This window comes from Aulonocara stuartgranti (genome assembly GCF_965226115.1).
Source record: "Aulonocara stuartgranti genome assembly, chromosome: 3".
Taxonomy (NCBI): domain Eukaryota; kingdom Metazoa; phylum Chordata; class Actinopteri; order Cichliformes; family Cichlidae; genus Aulonocara; species Aulonocara stuartgranti.
In genome coordinates this window covers 49,124,740-49,145,352 of record NC_138941.1, presented here as the reverse complement: position 1 = coordinate 49,145,352, position 20,613 = coordinate 49,124,740, and the positions used below count along the sequence as shown (strand labels likewise).

Sequence of the window (20,613 nt, the reverse complement as noted above, 5' to 3'; positions counted from 1 at the left end):
AAATTACTTATCATTATGATTAATACGATGATGATGATGATGATGATGATTATTATTAATAATTCCCATTCAAGTCATATCAAGGGCAGAGTTTTGCTTACACTAGGTCCTGGAAGACCACTGAAGCCTAGTGAACCGGGGTCTCCAAGAAAACCCTTCACCCCAGGCAGGCCAGGACTGCCATTGGTTCCTGGACGTCCAGGTGGTCCATCTAACCCCGAGAAGTCTCCTCCAGAACATCTGCAGTCACCAGGGTCGCCTGCAGGACGGCGGGATTAAGAATTGTAGATTGTCGCACTTTTTCTTCCATTTCCAGTTGTGTTTTAGTTTCCTTGGATACCAATGCTTCGTATTTGTATTTTGCTGCTTGCTTTTCATTTATTACTGTGTGGGTAAACTCCTCACTCACCTCTTCACTTCTCGACAACAATTTTGACTCATTTTGAAATACGCGATGATTTAAATATATTTTTTGCGAGAAACAAATCATTTCATTTCATGAAGTCTGCATATCTGCGTGTACCTCTAAACCCTTTGGCACCAATGTTTCCTGGAAATCCTGTGGGACCAGGCGGCCCGGGGCCTCCAGGGGGAGCAGTTGGTAGACCTTCAGAGTCACCTGCACAAACACACACGCAAAGCTACACCCATTAGAGGTTACACTGACCGCAAAGTAGTTTTAAAAGTCACAAATTGTTACTTTAAGATTTTACACAAACACTTTATACTTGTTTAAGTTTCTTGAACTGATTTATTGCTTCTGCTTTTGAAACCAAGCTTTCAATAACCGGAAAAGGAATTACTCAAGCCAGCAGAGCGGAAGTGCGGCTCGAAGCCACAGTTTAAAATCAGGTTAGTTTGCTTTGTTTGGTTTCCAGATTCGACAAAAGATTTAAGCTGCTGTTGCAAGATGAGAGGCTTATTTTTTGTCATCTTAAAATGTAAAACAACATGAACCCCTTCAGTGATTTTACATCGACCGTCATGGTTAAGAGCTACTCACCAGAAGCAGCATGCACAGCCTGTTGCAGTTCGGAGCCTTACCCCGGCAAAGAAAATACCCAAACACAGTCATCTTCCATGCCAGTGAAATCATCTTTTGTTTTTCCAATGATTTCCTTCCAGTATGTTACACAGACTGTTTCTTCCTGTGTTTCCATGTGTGTGTTTTACAAATAAACAGTCATTAAAGAAATCTTTTGCTAGCAAGCGTTAATGTCCACATGAGATCTGTGAATTACGTTCACAGCAGGCGACACCTTGTCACCAGAGATGAGAGAAGCAGCTTGGATCAGTAGAGAGAGCCTCTCATATCCAAGACTGAAGCTGGCTACACTCTATACTAACAACCGCTCCCTCCACAGCACAGAAGTGATCAAATAAAGCATTGTGGCAGCTAGATGCTGGCTGTGAAAGTTGAGTCTGTGGTTTTGAATTTCACTTTGGCAGCGTGATTGTTGCTGGCGAGTTTCAAAGAAATATGGCTGCCTTTGGGATACCTGTAGGACTGACCTGTATCAGGATAGATGTAGCAGGGCTCAGCGTTTGTGCCTTGAAGGACAGCAAAGTCAGTCAGCTGTTATATTTGAAAGTGTTTCTATGTCTTGTCTTTCACTTCTACCGAGTAGTTGAATTTTATTGTGTTTAAAATGTAAAAACCTATTTTTTATATACTGAAAAATATTTTGCTTCAATCCCCGTAACCCCAACAGTAACAGAAACTGAGCACAACTTACACAACAGTCAAAGCTCAAACATGTATAAGAAAATTTGGAGGAAATAAAAATAAAGCTGTACTTTCAAATATTCGGTTTCTACTTCTGCTTGCCTGAGAGGGAAGGACCACAGAGCTTTATCTGCTGTTTTTGTGTAAATGTACCTGGAGGGCCTTGAGGTCCAGGAAGGCCACTGGGACCTGGGGGCCCAGGGAGTCCTGGGAAACCTTCAAAACCAGTGGGCCGTAAGCCGGGGTCACCCACTTCTCCTTTTACACCTTTGGGCCCAGGAGGACCTCGAAGACCTGTGTGCACAGACAGCTTCTGTTGTCTAAAGATCATTACTGATGGTGGTTAATCCTCCGTGATCAGTGTGAATTTGTGTGTATTACCTGGACCAAAACGATCAGGTCCTGGTTGGCCGGGAGGTCCTGGAAAGCCTTGAGGTCCCTGGTCACCCCGGGGTCCTGGAAAGCCACGTAAACCCGAGTCCCCTGGAGGTCCTGCAACCAATCACAGAAGAGGTGGTTAAAGGGCCGGTGGTTCACAGGAACACATGTGTAAAAAAAACTCAAGGTGTTACCTTGAATAGCATAACCCCCATTAACAAAAGAGCTAGGTCCTGGGGGTCCGGGGTCTCCCTGGTCTCCCTACAAGATGTACCCAAAAAACAGGTTAGAGCAGAAATATTGATGGTATCATCTCTCTAAACCAACATATAGATAAGTAACCATTTTCAGTTAGCTAACCATAAAACCCAGAGGGTGTATCTGAAAATGTGTCATTGTGGCAGAGTGATATTAACATTTTGTGCTTTCAGTGATGCTCGTTTGCTCTTCTGGCTGTAATGAGCGGTTGTTGAGTTACTGCCTTCTTCTCAGCTCAGAGTAGTCAAGCCGCTCTCCTTTGATATTAACAAGGCATCTTCACCCACCTTGCTTCCTCATTCTTTGCTCTGTTTGAACCTCAGCAGGTCATCTTGACCATGTCAACATGTCCAAATACGACTGCTGCCATATTATCAGCTGATTAGATATATGTTACCAAGAAGTCAAAAGGGTTTAATGAAATGTCCTGTAACTGCTAAGCTAGGGTAGTGTCTATAAATGAAGATCCGTGATTAGGCAATTTAATTATTGTTAATGTTTTATATTAAAAAATATCCGCTTTTACAAGTTGTCATTACCTCTGTAACAAGAGTAGTATATGTGACAGATAGAGCAATAAAAATTGCTACCATCAGTGTGAGCACAGTAGCCCCATCTGCTGGTGAAATAGCAGAGAAGCTTTATACAAACTTTGCCCTTTCAGCTGCTGCCTTTATGCCTACGGCGTGTGGATCTGATATATTGTGGTGTTATAAATTCACAGGTTCACTACAAATGATATAAAAGTTCTTTTTAGTAAGAAATGTTGATGTCTCTTTATAATTATTAGGATATAGGAAAACACAGCTGTAAGAAAATACCCCTGACTTGTACCATACATCTGCTTTAGAGGAACAGTGATTCTACCTTGAATCCTGGGTAGCCCGATGAGCCTGGGGTGCCTGGACGTCCTTTGGGTCCCTGGGTGGAAGAAGAAAAATTAATCTAAATTTAACATACTGTACAGGTTTAAAGTCTAATGGCTATCATGCCATGCAGCAGGGGTGTCTGTGTTGACAATAATATATATATTTTGTCATGAGTTAGGAAATAAGAGGATGCAGTAACTCCTGAGTTTCCTATAGATATTATGAGGTTATCTGAAGTGTACTTCAAAGTATGTATTGTATTTTTTCTTGGTTTTTGTGGGACTTTTTGGTTGTGAATGCACATGAATATGATTCTTAACATGGAGTAAGGGCAACAAATGTGTTGCTCTTTTTTTCTATGATTTAAGACCATCAACTACATTTTTACATGAAACCCCAATTCACTAAATAAAGGTAAAATTATATTTGATCCATATAGTAGATCCATCTACTACAACAGTAGATGGATCTCCTCTTCTATGTAGGAAAGACCATGTGTCTAATATAAGAGGATAACTGTGGGGATGAAGGCAAAGAAACAATTACTTTCACCTGTAAGCCAGCTGAGTATTTTCTGTGGCTCATAATTAATGTGAGAACTATTACTCTGTGCTTACAGTCTTACAAACCCTACCTGCAGTCCTGGAACACCGGGCGGTCCGTTAAACCCTGGAGCCCCCTGCTTGGCAGAAACACAAACAACACCCACCACAGAAGAAGAGGAAATGGTGAGGTTCCCCTCACAAAGGGAAATAAGGAAGGAATTTCAAACAGTAATGTCACTAAATGCACTTTAACTGAAGCCAAAAAGCACAGAGTCTTACTCTGCTCCCGGGGTATCCAGGAATGCCCTTTTCTCCATATTCTCCAGGATAGCCAAAGGGTCTCTGTGATTCAGCGACAAAAAGGAAGGTCTCCTGAATCACAATTTCTCCTAAAATGCATCTTGCATGGTGGGCATGAAATAAAAAATAAACAAGCAAACTGTTTGAATACTTACAGGTAGGCCGGGTATTCCAGGGTATCCTTTAGTTCCCTTTGGACCGGGGTCACCCTTTGAGAGAGGCAACGAGAGAGCAAAGTAAACAACAGCAAAAAATCCATCCTTGTTACGCACTCCATCCCCATTTGTTTTTCATCCATTGCCTTTAATAAATCATGGATCCTGTTCACGTGTGGTTTCTTCTTTGCGCGGTAGAGCTTTAACTGGCATTTTGTGGATGAATTTGTGGAAGTGTTCCTGAACCCATGGAATGATTTCCACGAGTGAATCATTCCTGTTTTTAATGCCGCGCCGTCTGAGCACCCAGAGGTCACAGACAACCAATAGGAATCTTTGGATTCCCCCAGATTCTCCAAATCTTTTGATATTATGCGCTGTAGATGACGACATATTTTAAGTATTAATAATTTGATATTGAAGCACATTATTCTGAAATTATTCGACAATTTGCAAATTGTTGAACCTCTGCCCTGCATTACTTCTGAGAGGCTCTTTTTATATCTAGTCATGTGACTCACCTTTGGCCAGTTAACCATTTTTCTTAACATTACGCATTTTCTCAGCTATTCATAAAATATTTGCAAATCATTGCATTCAGTTCTTATCTAGAGCACATTTAAAGCGTCACAATTTGGGGGATAAGTGGGTTTTGTATTTAATTGTGCTAAAATCAGGATCGTCTGCGACAGTCATAGTTTGCTGGACAGTCAAGTAGACGTACTCCTCTTGTTGAAATGCATGCAGCACTGTTGTGCCTCAAGTCTGTTGCATGTAATTTAATAACAGTGACTGTTAGTGCCTCCCTAATTTACAGTTTTGATGAAGTGGAATTAAAGACGTCATTTTTCCACATCTTTTCCTTCCATTTGTCTCTTATTCACGTAGCCTGAGGTTTATTATTTGACCTTCCAGCTGTGAAACCTTTACTGACTCAGGCATACAAAAGGTCTTATAAAAGTCTGGAGATCACTGAGGTCTCGGAGCAAGAGCTACCAAAAGAAAGGGTTGTCATTATCGTGACGTATGTGGCGTTTTTCCATCGCTGTGCGGCTGATCTGATTTAATCCTGCTTCAGTCTGATAAAAACAACACCTTGCTAAGAAAACGGTCTCATGCAGCTCGTCATTTAACAGCTTAATGTGGCTGCTGCTGTCTGCTTAGACCCTAAAGCACTAACATGGGGTGATTTCACCCACGCGGTGAGTAAATATCACTCAGTGGTATTTCCCAGGGGAATTCATATGCTCAAAAGGTATATGGTCAGCTGGTCACCTTCACCCTTCCAATTTTTTGTTCTTGTTGTTCATCTATCCTACTGTTTTCAGTGATGCAGGGAGTCTGTCACCTCCCTGGAAAAGGATCACATTTCCCAGGAAAAAGTTTCCATTTTTCTTTTATTTTTGTAGATTTTTTTCTCTTTGATACCTTTTTTTGTAGAGGGGAAATAAAAGAAGAGTCCTTTTTGCCGTGCATTTTTCTACTTTAATACGTTTTGGGAAGCATGTTTTAACTGATTTATTATATCAGGGGAAATGTTCCCTGACATTAGCGATAGCGTTACAAAACTAGATGTTAGTGTTGTGAATGCGTTCAATATAAAGCTGCAGCATTAGCATAGTGTTGGTTTTTAACTTTCTGAGTGGCCATAGGCTCAGAAACTATTCTGCTCGCCTCTACAAACAGAAGGTAGATGCATTCGCACAAAGTCTTGGTAAAGGACAGGAAGCTTTTTGCTTGTGTTTATATTGATCAGCCACGCTGGAGCGTGCTTTGGTTGCATGAAGCAAAAACAATATGTGTTGGGCAAATAGAGAGCTCGCTTTTCAAGAAATCTGCTAGATGACCATCGCTGTCATGTGGCAATAATTAAAAATCTACTTTTCCCAGTGACACATGGACATAACAGGAAGTCTTGGTTTGGATGTGTCGGTTACACCAAAGAAAAATGTCCGTTTCTCTCATTCATAAAGCAGTGAACCTGGGAGAAAAGTATGTAAGTAAGTGAAGCATACAAGTTTACCAACACATGATGGTGTCGATCACTTTCAGGCTGTTGCCACCATTAAAATGACTTTTTTATGTTTGAAACTGATTTTTTTGTGACAGTGAAATAAAACGCTAATTATGACTCGTGTTTCCCAACAAACCTGCATTCCTTTGTCTCCTTTGGGAAAACCCACAAACTCCACAACGCCATTGATCATTGGCTGGCCGGGGTCACCAGGCAAGCCCATGTCGCCCTGGATGCGGTGACCAAGGAAGAAAGAGCTGTTTACGCTGACGAAGCGCGGGAAAAAACAACCCCAGCTTTTGGAACGTTTAGGGGAAGAGAGGGCAGACTGTGGACTGGAGGATGGACGGCATGAGGCCGCGCAGGAAGCGGCTGAAGAGAGCGCAGACCGAGGAGAGGAGCGAGGAGCTTTATGGATGAGGATGAAGAGAGGCTGGTGTTTGTTGTTTCTTTACAACTTTAATCCTACTTACAGAAACTTTGAAGGAGGTTCAGACAGTAATAGTCAGATTCAATTTTAAGTTTTTTTTAACTAATTATAAACAGATTTGATTTCTTTTGGCAGATCTCCTCATGTTTCCAAAATTGTCTGTACTCAAGATGTGTCAGTCTGTGTCATGTGTTTGAAAGCTACCAAAAAATTTAGGATCAATAGTTTGAACTTGAAAGCTCAGACATGCTGAGTTTATAACAGTTTATAAAAGTTTATAACAGAAACTTTTCACTAGGGTCCACTTTGCCGTCTTCACTAGACTGCAGTTTAATGCATAAACGTTATAAGCCTCAAACACATTGCACAATGACAACACATCCCAAGGAAGAAAAACTATTTAATCCAAACACCTTTCACAATAAAAGCTTCCTAGTTTTGGTGCAGAGCAATTTTTACTGAACCTAAACTCAGTGGTTTTCCAGCAGTTAATGATTCAGCACCTTTAATGCCATAGTTTGTCTCTCACACTCACAGTATGCAGCATCTGTGTTGCTTTCATTACTTTTATTACAGCTGTAAAACAAATATGGGATAAATACTGTATTTCTTAAATGATCTTAATAAAAAAAAATCAGGTTGGCTGAAAAATGTAAATGATTTTTTCTCCAAATTCTGATTAAAGATGCACGACTGCTGCTCTCTGTGAGTCTGGACAGTGATGACCGACCTCTCCTCCACCTCTCCCCGTGTCTCCTCACGTCCTCCCTCAGCTCCTTGTTTCCTCCCTCCAGCACGTCCTCCTCTCTGAGGTTTGTAAGGTTTGCTGCAATCACTGCTCCTCTTCTTTATTAGACCTTTGGCCTGCCTACTGCTGCATCGTTGCACTTCTTTCTTTTGGTTACTTTCTGCAGTGAAACCCCCACCACATCCTTGCGTGTGTTTTTGTGTGTCTGTTGTGTTAGCTCAAAAACCTTCGCTCCTTCCCTTCCTTTGCTGTGTTACCTTATCTCCTTTGTAGATAGTGAGTGTTTTTGGGCCGCTTAGCGACGTGTCGCCGGGACTACCCCTGGGTCCGGGAAGACCCACGTCACCCTAGAGTCCGAAATACACACGAAACACACTGTTAGCCAATCAGGAGACGCAAAGAGCAGAGGAGGGGAAAGAAGGAAGGAAGGAGAGAAGGGGAGAGGAAAAGGAGAGAATGGGAGGATTATTTTACTGAAGCAAAGGTGAGAAAATAGCATCAGCACCTTGAAAAATCACATTAAATTATATTCACTGAACAGAGCAGATCTGGACTCTCAGTACAGTGTGAAGCAGAGTAGCATCAGATGCAACTAATGTTAATCAAAGTTAATCTAACCTGCTGTTATGCATATAAATGTGCACACAGTCGATAAGGGACATCAGTCCTTATATTGAAAGTAGATCTTTTTAAAGCTTCTTTAGGCGAGAAGGTGACACCTGCACACTCTGTACGCTGTACAACATGAGGTGTATCACTCCTCTGGTTTTCCACCTGGAGACAGCGTTTACCCTACAGTCTGCCTTTGGTGGCAGCTGTGACATTTAGCTGTCGCCTCATTGCTCTGACACACAAAATAATTGTCTAATTTTATCCATTCTGGACTTTCACAATGAAAACCTTAACGTCTTCAGCTCAACCTCCTGTTCTTTTGTCTTCGAACCATACACCATTTCAGGTCTCACTAACATATTTTAAATCTTCTCTTTCCCACTTGCGGTTATCCTTCTGTCACAAATCACCTCTGACACTCGGCTCCACCCACTCCCACTTGACTGCACTCTCTTTTCTACCTCTCTTGTGCACTGCTCCTTGATTGAATGCTTGACCTCAGGTACCTTGACCACCTTTGCTTCTTGCATGTTCACCTTTCCACCTGTCTCCCTCTTATTCACAGACATGTATTCTGTCCTGCTTATACTGACTTGCCCTTTTCTCCCCAGAGCAGACCTCCACCTCTCCAGGGTCCCCTCCACCTGCTCCCAACTCTCACTGCAGATCACAGTGTCATCTGCAAACATTGTAGTCCGCAGAAACTGCTGCCTTACAGTTGGACTCTTTTCTGTCATATAAATTTACTGCATTTTAGAAAAAGAAAAAGGAGGCAAAAAAAGAGGGTAAAATATAAATATAAGGCTCAAAAACAGATTAGAGAAGGTAAAGGAATAATAGCCGTGATAGATAAAAAAGAAGAAAGCTTAGTGACACTTTATATATTATAGTCAGTGTATAAAAATTCAAGGCCAGAATTAAAGAGAAATACACATGCTGCACATTTGTTTACTGAAAAAAAGTGTAATTCAATCCTAAAAGTGCATTTCACCAGGCTGGAGAAGATCCAGCTGTTTCCACATTCACTTCATCCCTGTTTTTATCCTTGCTCAGTCGCTACGGGTTTTGGTTGATCACAGCATGCATGCAGTGTGTGAGGAAGATGAATGTTAGTAGCACCTGTGCCATTTGTTCAATCGGTATGGGCGGGTGTGTGGATTGATGAGCGGGTGGTGAATAAGAAGTCAAGGAGTGGGAGAATGACCTACAAGTCTCAGCAATCATCACCAGAGGCCTGATGTGGTCAAGATGGGTAAATAAAATCATACAGGAAGCAGGAGCGAGTGGTTGCAGCACCCAGTTACAGCCGACAGGTTACAGTCCTCCAGAGTGACAACTCAGAAATTTCAACTGGTAAAAGTCCAGGGTGGGATAGACTCACATAAAGTCAGCTGGGATTAGCTCCAGCCCACTCGCAAATCTGAACTGGAGAGGTGTTTTTAAAACTGGATGGGTGGGACGAATTTTGGGTGAATTATGGTGAGAAATCTCTGAGCTGTCATTCAACAATAAAGAAATCAGTCCGTGAAGCCACTGGACATCGGACAAACTCCCCAATCTAAAGAAAAGAAAAGAAATTGCCAAAATAATTGAACTTGGAGTTGAGCTGGTCAGGATTAAGCTGAGCGATCTGTCTCAGGGAGTCTGCGTTTGTCTCAGCGGCAGCACGGATCACATGAAGAACAAACCAGACCGAAACAAGCAGAGGCTCATGTGATTGTTTTTATCATTCAGGAAACAGATGCAAAAATCAGTCCAACACATGTGTCAAGAAGAGGATGGAGAGAGGAGGAAGGTGGAGGGATGCAGGAACGGGTGGGGTTAAAAGGAGAAGGAGGGAGGGATGCAATGGACGGAAGAAGAGCAGGCTGTGCCACCACCAAAATGTTAACATGCACGGCATTAAATCAATGAACTTTAGTGTCATTCGAGCCGACACACACACACACACGCACACACACACACACACACACACACACACACACACACACACACACACACACACACACACACACACACACACAGCTGGAGCACTTAAAGCCTGCTGTTGTCATTAGTGGTTGTAGAGCAGTGGAGGCTGTGGAGGAGCTTCGCACGTGTTTGGAGACCACAGACTGGGACACAATGAAGGCTGCTTCTAACAGCTTGGACGAGTTTACGGACACTGTCACCTCCTATATCCACTTCTGTGAGGACAGCATTGTGCCATCACGCACCAGGGTGAGTTATAACAATGACAAACCCTGGTTTACTCCTAAACTCAAAAAGCTGTGGCTGGAAAAGAGTAAGGCGTTCAGAAGCGGAGACAGGGACTGCTACAGAGAGGCCAAGTACAAGTTCACTAAGGAAGTGGACATTGCCAAACATCAGCACTCTGAGAAGATGCAGCAGCAGATCTCAGAGAATGACTCGGCCTCTGTGTGGAAAGGTTTTAGGAATATTACAAACTACAAGCCTAAAACCCCCCACTCCACTGATGACTTGCTCTTAGCCAACACCCTCAACGACTTCTACTGCCGTTTTGACGAGCCATCAGGCAGCCTTCACACCTCCAACGGCCCCAACAATAGAGACACTTTGGACACTCATTCCCCCACCTCTCCCCCCTCCATAGAGCCATCACCACCTTCAAACCGTTCACCTACAACACCCCCCTCCTCACCCCACACAAAAGAGGATTTCACACCACCTCCTCCGACCACAACTCTTCATATTCATGAAGCAGATGTGAGGAAGCAGTTTAAGAGTCTGAATGCTCGAAAAGCTCCCGGCCCAGACGGTGTGTCTCCTGCCACCCTCAGACACTGTGCAAACGAGCTGGCCCCAGTGTTTTCTGGCATCTTCAACTCCTCACTGCAGGCATGTCATGTGCCTGCCTGCTTCAAGTCCTCTACCATAATCCCTGTCCCCAAGAAACCTAGGATCACTGGACTAAATGACTACAGACCCGTGGCTCTGACATCTGTGGTCATGAAGTCATTTGAGCGCCTAGTTCTCTCCCATCTCAAGACCCTCACGGCCCCCCTCCTGGACCCCCTGCAGTTTGCATATAGAGCCAACAGGTCTGTAGATGACGCCATCAACATGGCCCTACACTTCATCCTGCAGCATCTGGACTCCCCAGGAACCTACGCCAGGATCCTGTTTGTGGACTTCAGCTCTGCCTTCAACACCATCCTTCCAGACCATCTCCGAGGCAAGCTTTCCCAGATGAATGTGCCTGATCCCATCTGCCGGTGGATCACTGACTTCCTGACGGACAGGAAGCAGCACGTGAGGCTGGGAAAGAATGTCTCGGACTCCCGGACCATCAGCACCGGCTCCCCTCAGGGCTGTGTTCTTTCTCCTCTGCTCTTCTCCCTGTACACCAACTGCTGCACCTCCACCCACCAGTCTGTCAAGCTAATCAAGTTCGCAGATGACACCACCGTCATTGGGCTCATCTCGGACGGGGATGAGTCTGCCTACAGGAGGGAGGTTGAACGTCTGGTGTCCTGGTGCAGCCACAACAACCTGGTGCTAAATGCCCAGAAGACAGTGGAGATTATTGTGGACTTCAGGAAGCACACAGCTCCACTCCCCCCCATCATCCTGTCTGACACCCCCATCACCTCTGTGGACTCATTCCGCTTCCTGGGTACCACCATCACCCAGGACCTGAAGTGGGAGCCCACCATCACCTCCGTCATCAAGAAAGCCCAGCAGAGGATGTACTTCCTGAGGCAGCTGAAGAAATTCAACCTGCCAACACGGACGATGATGCAATTCTACACTGCAATCATCGAGTCCATCCTCACCTCCTCCATCACCGTGTGGTACGCTGGAGCCACTATCAGGGACAAACAGAGACTGCAGCGTGTTGTGCGCTCTGCTGAGAAGGTGATTGGCTGCAGACTCCCATCTCTGCAGGACCTGTACACCTCCAGGACACTGCGGCGTGCAGCCCGGATCTCAGCTGACCCTTCTCACCCTGGACACAGTCTGTTTGACCTGCTCCCCTCAGGCAGGAGGCTCCGGTCCATTCGCACCAGAACCTCTCGCCATAAGAACAGTTTCTTCCCCTCTGCTGTTGGACACATGAACAATAACCACATGACTGTCCCCGCCACTAACACATGACCCTACGCTGTGTCACTGCATCATTTCATGTCTGGCACTGATCACCACCTGCACTCATGTATATATCTTTCTACGTAGCACTCATAATTCTTATTCTCATGTATATATCTCATGTATATCTCATGCACATATCTTTCTTTCTACATAGCACTTTAATTCTTATTGTTTGCACTGAAGCACCGCAGCAATTTCCTAATGTTGTAAACCTCAACATCTGGCAATAAACCCATTCTGATTCTGATTCTGATTCTGATTGCCAAAGTGTCAGTTGGGGCCCCCTGGTGGACTTTGCAGGTACTGCAGGCATGCCACAGTAACACTGTGTACTAATTCTATCATGAATATGAAATTATCACTTATGAACAAAGTGAATTAAAGCAGAATTTTCTGGCTTTAAGGGGGCCACAGCACTTTTCCCTTTGGGAATGGCTGCTTTACAATATAGAATCCATAACATTTTACTACAAAACAACGTGAAACGGTGGTTAAAGAACGTTTTTCACCAACATAATGACTTAAATCTGAGCTCTGCTTTAATAGCAGTTTATTATTAGCATTTGGGTCCCCGTGAGGTTAAAAACAAGTTTTTGCTCCAACAAATAGAAAGATTTTTTCTTTCTTTGGAAAGAAACTGGGGGCAGACATTTATATACATCTTATAGTGATTCTTCCATCAACAAATAAATGTAACTTGGTATAAATTCTAAAAGGAGACAAAGCTATTTCCTGCATGCCCTCACTGCTGATTTCCTGTTTCTCCTTTCTGTGACACGAGACTACATCCTAATCTTAAACACAGACTGTACAGAAAAGATGAGTCACAGGCTTATTTTCCTGCAGTCAAATGTGTTTAGCGAGCAGTGGACGTTTTGCTGACTTGTCAATCACAAGGCTTTCATACCTTAAAGCCCACCCTTCTTTATACTGTGCTGTTAATCTTTTTTTCTTTTCAAATGTTCCCTTTATCCCTCCATCCTCCTCTGTCACACCAAACATCTGCATGCCCACCTTCACTAGAGCCACACATCTTCCCTGAAGTCTTCCTCTTGTCCTCCTGACTGGCAGCTCCATCTTCACTGTTCTTCCCTCCTCTGCACATATCCAAACCATCTCAGCCTTGCCTCTCTTTAACCGTCTTCAAGCTGCTCAGCCTGAGCTGTTCCTCTGATGCACTCATTTCTAACTCTGTCCAATCTGCTCACGCTTCTGTTTTACTCTGAGTAGGAATCTAACTTATAAAACATGCTTTTGCAGATAAAACCATAAAAAATGAACACATAGATAGTTACACTGACTGTGGCAAACTTTAGACGCAGAACACTTTGCTTCCATATTTGTAGCATAAAGGGAGCACAACCATGGTTCCTGTTTGCGGTCTTTTTCACGCGTGTGCGATGAATGAATCACTGCCACGAGCAGCATCAGCAGTGCTGCTTGTGTACGTGTGACTTAAATTGATGAATCTGTTGTGAGCTCTGTGGTTTACAGCGTACCTTGTCTCCTTTCTCTCCTTGAGATGCGTCACTACGGCTCCCCTAAAAACAAAAAAGGTTCATATGTACTTCTGGACAACAATGAGAGAATAAGAGAGGCTACCAAAAGGCAGCCATTTGTCTAAATTCAAAGAAATGATATGTCCCTTTAGTGTACCATTATACTTACCATTGGCCCTGGGGGACCGGGAGGACCTGGTGGGCCCTATAAACAGGACAAAGAGTCAGACTAAGCTCAATAAGTTAAAGATACATAAACCTACATTCTGGCTGTAATGTGACTGGAACTAACTTATCACAGGGTTTGCAGGTTATACCACTTTTAAGCTAAAAAAATGTGCTACTAATATCTCTAAGTTTTAAACACGCTGTTACATAGAACCTAAATGCCTTCTTGCATAGAACTTTTATGAATGTACGATATTTAATAAAGCAATATTAAAGCAATCATCACACAAGGCAGTAGAACAGTTTTTCCTTCATAATCACTGCATTCAGCATACTGCAAATTAGAAATTAATTAAACAAAAGAAAAGAAATGTGAAGGTGTAGATGCAGGGATCGGTCTGAGGAAGAGGAAACAGATAAATGAGTTTACATACTGGGTATCCTTCAGGTCCTTCGGGACCAGAAAAACCGACTGGACCATAAAGACCTTGTAAACCCTGCAGACATAAAACAAATGAAAACAAACCCACGTTACACAGCGGTGCTGTTTTCACTGTGGTGTAACATTATTTTAGACCACACATTGCTAACATCCAGTGCATATTTCACAGAGCTCAGTCGTACTACTACTTGCATTAAATATTTATGCTGTTGGGTGAAATAGTAAAAGAAACTCTTACAGGTGGGCCAGGGGGTCCTGGGTCACCCGAGGGACCCTGTATGGCCTAGATGAGGGCAATAAAGAGAAGAGCAAACAATAAATAAGATGCACCAACACCTCTGCACACATGGCAGAACACGGTCGTCTTCATTTGTGGCAAACATTGGGATTTTTATTCATGGTTATCAGCAGGAGTCAAAGTGGGCTCAATGCCACTCCAGCAGCTTCGGTAAATCAGAACTTAAATCTGTTAGCAGCTTTCAATAAACTGTATCAGGCTGGCAGTCGATCCAGCTGATGCCATCGAGTAACGTCGTCCTGCTGCACGCAAACGTTCTGTCTGTTCACTCATGTCATGTGTTCATGCTGCAAATGTCAATAAAGTTGTGCCACAGTAACCCGTTTCCTTCATATGCTGGGTAATTTGCAGTTCAATGTGTCAAAGAGATCAACAAATATCACCTAAATTAAAAACTCTTTCAGTGCAGGTTTATGTTTGTTTGTTTTTAGGTTGTTGGACTTTTTCCTCAATAAAGATGTTGCTGAACTTGTGGTTGTTAGTTTCAGTTTGTGTTAGAGTTTATTGACAAATTGAGATGCTTAGAAAATGCAAAGAAAACACATACAACAACATTTACTAACCACACATCTGTGTCTCGTTACCTTCCATTACCCTGATTACCCTTTTATGTACAAATAGTGTTGTCATTTCCTCAGGCTCTGTCGTCATCACTCTGTGTTCCTAGCCTCTTTATAAAGTAGCACAGGCTTAATTTACCTCTTTATTTCATGAACTCTGACACGTTTTGTTTACATCTGCCTGCCTGTGACTCGACATTTGGATCGCTTTGATCAACAACCACTCATCAATGACCGCTGGAGGAAATCTGAACTATCAATTGCGGGAGAATTATCTTTGTGAAAATATTAGTAACCTTTGCTTCACTTTTCCACACCTTCAGTTGTCCTACTGACTACTGAAATAAAGTTTATTTAGATAACCAATCAAAACTCAAATATTAAGTGGTTTTACTGCTAGAGAGGACTTCCTTTTCTTTCTAATCCATAGCTTCCCTATATGGAGATTGTGATTGTATGTGTAAGGATGATGGGATGGGGGATTAAGGAGGAAAAGATGCAGGAACTAAAAGATTTGTCCAACTTAATAAAAAATTAGAGTAATGGAAGTGGAAAAGTAAAGTTTTTGCAATATTTTGATACTGCAAACAGCTGAACTGCCTTGGTAAAGAGATCAGCCTGTGAGCAGCATCAGTGTGCATGAGTGGGAGCTTACAGCATTCTCCGAGATGAATACAGGCTCTCCTTTCTGACCCTTGGGCCCACTCAGCCCCTGTTGGAGGCAAACACAACATCAGTATCTCTGTCTCTGTATGTAAATATAATATTCGAAGTATTGCTATACGTGAGATTAAAATATGTGAGGTGAATGAAACAGGATGTCTTTCCGTACAGGAAATCCACTGGTGCCAGGGTATCCCCTCCCAAAGCCGGGATCTCCAGGATCTCCTCTGGTCCCGTTACAGCCGTCCAGTCCCGGTGGTCCTCTGCTGCCCGGCTGACCAGGGTGACCCTGCACAGCGAAGGATAATAAGGACATGATGACAAATTATAATTTGACCTCTCATTAGAATATTTACATTTCCATGATCATTTTTTTCTATATTCCTGCACTTTTTACACAATATGATCTGGAATTTTTAATGTGAAGGACGAGGAAGAGAAAAAAATCTGAAAAAAACTTGATGTTATCTTTAATGACAAGAAACCTCATTAAGGAAATTAATGGATACCGTTTGCATCTGTCTACTTACAGGCACACCATCACTTCCTTGGAATCCAGGCACTCCCATTGGTCCCTGCAAAGATAATAAATACTTTAAATATACAATAACTTTAAATGGAGACACCTTGTGGGAAAAACATGCAACTGCGTGCTTGGTGTAGAAAATCTGAATGTACAATGTTTGCATGAAGCATTATATTTAGCAAACTGCGATATTATTAAAAAAATGTATTTGCTAATTAGTTATACACAGTATGTGCATACATCATGGATCTTTTCATTAGGTACGCCTTGCTGATACTGGACTGGACCATATTTTGCCTTCAGAACAGCTTTAATTCTTCATGGCACAGATTCAATAAGGTGTCGAAAACACTGCTCAGAGATTTTGTTCTCAGATTATTCTGTAAACTCCAGAGATGCTTTTGTGGTCACTGAGATCACATTTCTTACATATTCTGAAGCCCAGTTTGAACATGTCTACATGCCACGTGGAGTTGTGATTAGCTCATTAAATCTTTGCATTAACTTAGATATTTTGTAGTAGATGTATTTTACCCTCTATAGCCAGACCCGATGCTGGCATCAGACAGGTGTCTTGCTAATGTTTTTAAAAACACCTGTAACTCCAGTAACTGCTGAATGTTTTGCTAAATTAAAAGAATTCCAACGGTTCTTGAAAGCAGCGACTCTGCACGTGTCAGGGATATTAGGGTCATTACGGTAATCCCGAGAAGAAGGTTGGTTGAGAGAAGAGAAAGTGAGTGAGTGAGAAGCAGCTCTACAGAAAACAAACATTTGAATGTGGGTTTATTTTACTTTGTTTTTTTTTATTATTTTGTTTTTTCTGCTTTCTGTGATATTCGTTGAGATTTGGATGTGCAGCCCTACCAGGGATTACCATAATGACATCACAGGAAAAGAACAGAAATGATGCTTTCAGGAACTGCTGATATTTTTTGTGCTAATGTTTCCTTTGATCTAAAAGTTTGACCTAAAACCAGCACTCCCATTGGTTTTAATGGGTTAACAAGGTGGCCACTGAGTGAACGAATCACATTTAATGGGAAAAACAAATTACAACCAACGTAAAGATCTGAAGCACCTACTTTGTCTCCCTTTGGACCCGACGGTCCTTTCAGCCCAAGGTGGCCCTTCTCTCCTTTTGGCCCAGAAGGCCCAAGGACCCCACGTGGCCCATCCTGTCCAGACGGTCCAACTTCACCGAGAGTTCCTGGACGACCCTGAGAGCAAAGAGAAGACATGATCACTGTTCACCAAACTGCAAGCAGAAAAACCTAGACTGCACACCCACGGGGAGAGTTAACATGTGAGTGTGGCTCACGTGTAGTCCATGTAATAACACAAGTAGTGATATGTGGTCCTAGTAGAGGCACAGCTACTGTAGGTTCACATTCAGTTAGAGAATACAAAGAAATTACAGTAAAATTAATGAAAAATACATTTTAGTCTTGAAAGAGCCAAAAATTCATGTTGTCTAAATGACTCACACAGCTCACAGGTGCACCGCTCAGTCGTGACCACAGGAGGGCAGCATAAACACAACAAACACTAACAGGTGGCTCTACTTCAGGCAAACGCACACACACTCACACAGCACCCAGAAGTACTGACAGCCTCCCATTAGCTCACATTTTAAGCAGTTTGACTGGATAAGGAGAGGGGAGATGAACAGAGGGAGGAGTGGGCAGAGAGTGGGACAGATGTTTGTGAAGGTTTAACTTCACAGCTAAAAAAGCTAACAGAGGCCATTTTAAGCCCTTGTTATTATGTAAATGCCGCAGGAAAAAACCCCAACAAAAACATAAATCCAGTACGAAAACAAAATCCATAGTAAGCTTGTCTTATATCATAAACTGAAATAAGAGTGCAGTTTCTACGTGCAAAGAATGCATGTAAAAGAATGCAGCGACATGCAAAGAAATGGGCTCGTAAACTCATTATGAATAAATAATAGATTTAAATTTCCTTGAGAATATAAACTGCGGCACGGTGGTTAGCACTGTTGCCGCACAGCAAGAAGGTCCTGAGTTCAATTCCAACATCAGGCCGGGGTCTTTCTGTGTGGAGTTTGCATATGTGTGGAGGATAGACATCAGTAATAATCTTAGACGAATAATTGTTGCTGCCCATTAATGTGGGAATGGCTATAAGGCAAAAATGCATGTGAACAAACAACCAGCCTTCAGCAGAATGACTTAAAAAGAAAAGAGTCAACATATTGCAATGGTCCAGTCAAAGTCCAGATATGAACTTTGCTGAAATGCTGGTGTGGGACCTTAAGAGAGCTGTGCATAAACAAACGCTTGCAAACCTCAATGGACTGAAGCAACGTTGTAAAGAGGAGTGGGCCAAAATTCCACAACAACAATGTGAGCCACTCATAACATCATGAAGGAAACAAGTGATCCAAATTATTGCTGCTAAACGAGCTAAGCTACTGAATCATAGGGTATACAACGTTTTTCACACTGCTTCTGCAGTTTGGCCTAATTTTTGCTACATAAACAAGAACACAGTGTAACACATTGTGGGCTGTTCTTCACTTCAGGTTGTATTTACTCAATTTTGGACCAGATGTTATTTTATTATGTGTGAAACCTTGGAATTCAAGGTGGGTGTACTTGCCTTCTCGTGTTTAATGGCAACTTTTTCAACTTTAATGACAGTAATTAAATAACTCACATTAATATCAGTGCGTTTTTAATGTGTGGCAGTGAAACACCTGCTAGCAGAATTTTGCTGTAAGTTTACAGGTAAAAACAAATTTACAGGGTTTTCACTTAAACACTGTAAATGTGTTTGTCTTTGTAAAGTGACAGTGATGCCAGACTGGTCTTTGTCACACTGTCTTACCTGAGCTCTCAGCTCTTTTTCCAGCCTCAGGGCAGGCAGGTAGTGCTTAATGACAGGGCTGTGCCAGCCTGCCTGAGTTGTCTGGCCCATAGTTCACACTCACACCTGGTTTCACCCAGGGAAAATATGCAGGGATCCCATAGGAAGCTGCTTTCTTTCACGCCTTTCCTTTCATCCCTCATTCCTCCATCACTCCTTATTGAAACAACTGCTATACATCATTTCTTCTCCCTCTTTCTTTTTGGTTCTCCTTTCCTCTTCACCTTCCACCAACTTCCTAATGCTTAATCTCTGACCTGTCTTCCTCCCAGCTGTCATCACAGTTTAAGCAACATACACCTATAAATGTCTTAGCAGACCTCCAACCACTGGGTTAAGTATCTCTTTGTTTATTTAAAACTCAGCAGGTCATGGGGTCACCTTGTCCAAAGGCTCCACCGTCTTTTTAGTTTCTATTTTCAGGTCATGGGTCACTTTCAAAGCGTCTGTCTGGCCTTACATAAAAGGTGAGAGGTGAAGAGTTGGTTAAGGTGAAAAGACGATCTGGTGTCAGTTAGTGAACAGTGTTTTTTCTGCCTCAACCAAAAAAAGATGTTTACAAGCTTGTAAAATAACCAACAAATGCTAAAAATGGCTTCAAAACCGAAATCTCTGAAAGTCTGAGCTGTTTATTGTCCCTGACTCTTTGAGGGAGGTTCTGAGGGTTTAAGGCATCTGTGTATTCCCTAACATGGTATGGTTTTAAAAAACTGAGAGAGGAGGGGGAAGAGAAGAGATGAAACAAGAAGGTGGGTGAAACCGCCATAAAAACAGTTACATGTAGTTTTAAATAACATCCAGGCGGCTTAATTTGCCATAAATTTAAAGCTGCTCTAAAATTCACCAGGGGGATTAGAACGAGTCTTTTCAACTCAACTTTATTTATATTGCAAAGTAAAAATCCTACAATAATAGAGGGAAAACCACAACAATTAGAAAACCCCCTATGAGCCAGCAGTTGGTGACGGTTGGAAGGAAAAACTTCCTTTCAGCAGGAAGAAACCTCTGGCAGACCCAGGCTCAGGGAGGGGCATCCATCTGCCGTCACTGGTTAGGGGTGAGGGGACGAAGACAGGAAAATAGACACTCTAATTTAAAAGTAGAGTGGGTGTCCGTCTCCTAAATCCAAACTGGGAGCTGGTTCCATAAAAGAGGGGCCTGAAAGTTGAAGGCTCTGTCTCCCATTCTACTTTTAAATATCCTAGGAGCCACAAATAAGCCTCCAGTCTGAGACCAAAGTGCTCTTGTGATCAAGTATGTGACCTTGTATGTGAGGAGCGGGAAATTCAATTCTGGATTCAAAAAAGAACCAATGAGGGGGGAAAACCAATATGGAAGAAATCTACTCTCCCAATCAATGACTGTTCAAACAACTGTCCGGTCTTGCTTCTACAAGGACTTTGGTGCTAGACTGTAC

General features: G+C 42.7%; 1 protein-coding gene across 3 annotated transcripts in view; it reads right to left on the bottom strand.

Moving 5' to 3' along the window:
- Nucleotides 1–20,613, bottom strand: part of col4a6 (collagen, type IV, alpha 6) — a 144,902-nt gene that overhangs the window by 20,970 nt on the left and 103,319 nt on the right. For 2 of the 3 annotated variants that reach the window (XM_082528136.1, XM_082528138.1), the window contains exons 5-23: nucleotides 17,390–17,524; nucleotides 16,309–16,353; nucleotides 15,948–16,067; nucleotides 15,771–15,827; nucleotides 14,496–14,540; nucleotides 14,250–14,312; nucleotides 13,817–13,852; nucleotides 13,648–13,689; nucleotides 7,681–7,770; nucleotides 4,232–4,285; nucleotides 4,056–4,118; nucleotides 3,866–3,910; nucleotides 3,230–3,283; nucleotides 2,299–2,365; nucleotides 2,108–2,218; nucleotides 1,880–2,020; nucleotides 1,513–1,551; nucleotides 524–619; nucleotides 102–259 (exon numbers count right to left, since the gene is read on the bottom strand). In XM_082528136.1, the coding sequence (XP_082384262.1) occupies nucleotides 102–259; nucleotides 524–619; nucleotides 1,513–1,551; nucleotides 1,880–2,020; nucleotides 2,108–2,218; nucleotides 2,299–2,365; nucleotides 3,230–3,283; nucleotides 3,866–3,910; nucleotides 4,056–4,118; nucleotides 4,232–4,285; nucleotides 7,681–7,770; nucleotides 13,648–13,689; nucleotides 13,817–13,852; nucleotides 14,250–14,312; nucleotides 14,496–14,540; nucleotides 15,771–15,827; nucleotides 15,948–16,067; nucleotides 16,309–16,353; nucleotides 17,390–17,524 (1,461 nt within the window). The remainder of the gene's footprint in view (nucleotides 1–101; nucleotides 260–523; nucleotides 620–1,512; nucleotides 1,552–1,879; nucleotides 2,021–2,107; nucleotides 2,219–2,298; nucleotides 2,366–3,229; nucleotides 3,284–3,865; nucleotides 3,911–4,055; nucleotides 4,119–4,231; nucleotides 4,286–7,680; nucleotides 7,771–13,647; nucleotides 13,690–13,816; nucleotides 13,853–14,249; nucleotides 14,313–14,495; nucleotides 14,541–15,770; nucleotides 15,828–15,947; nucleotides 16,068–16,308; nucleotides 16,354–17,389; nucleotides 17,525–20,613) is intronic. The other variant, XM_082528137.1, reaches the window with a different exon arrangement.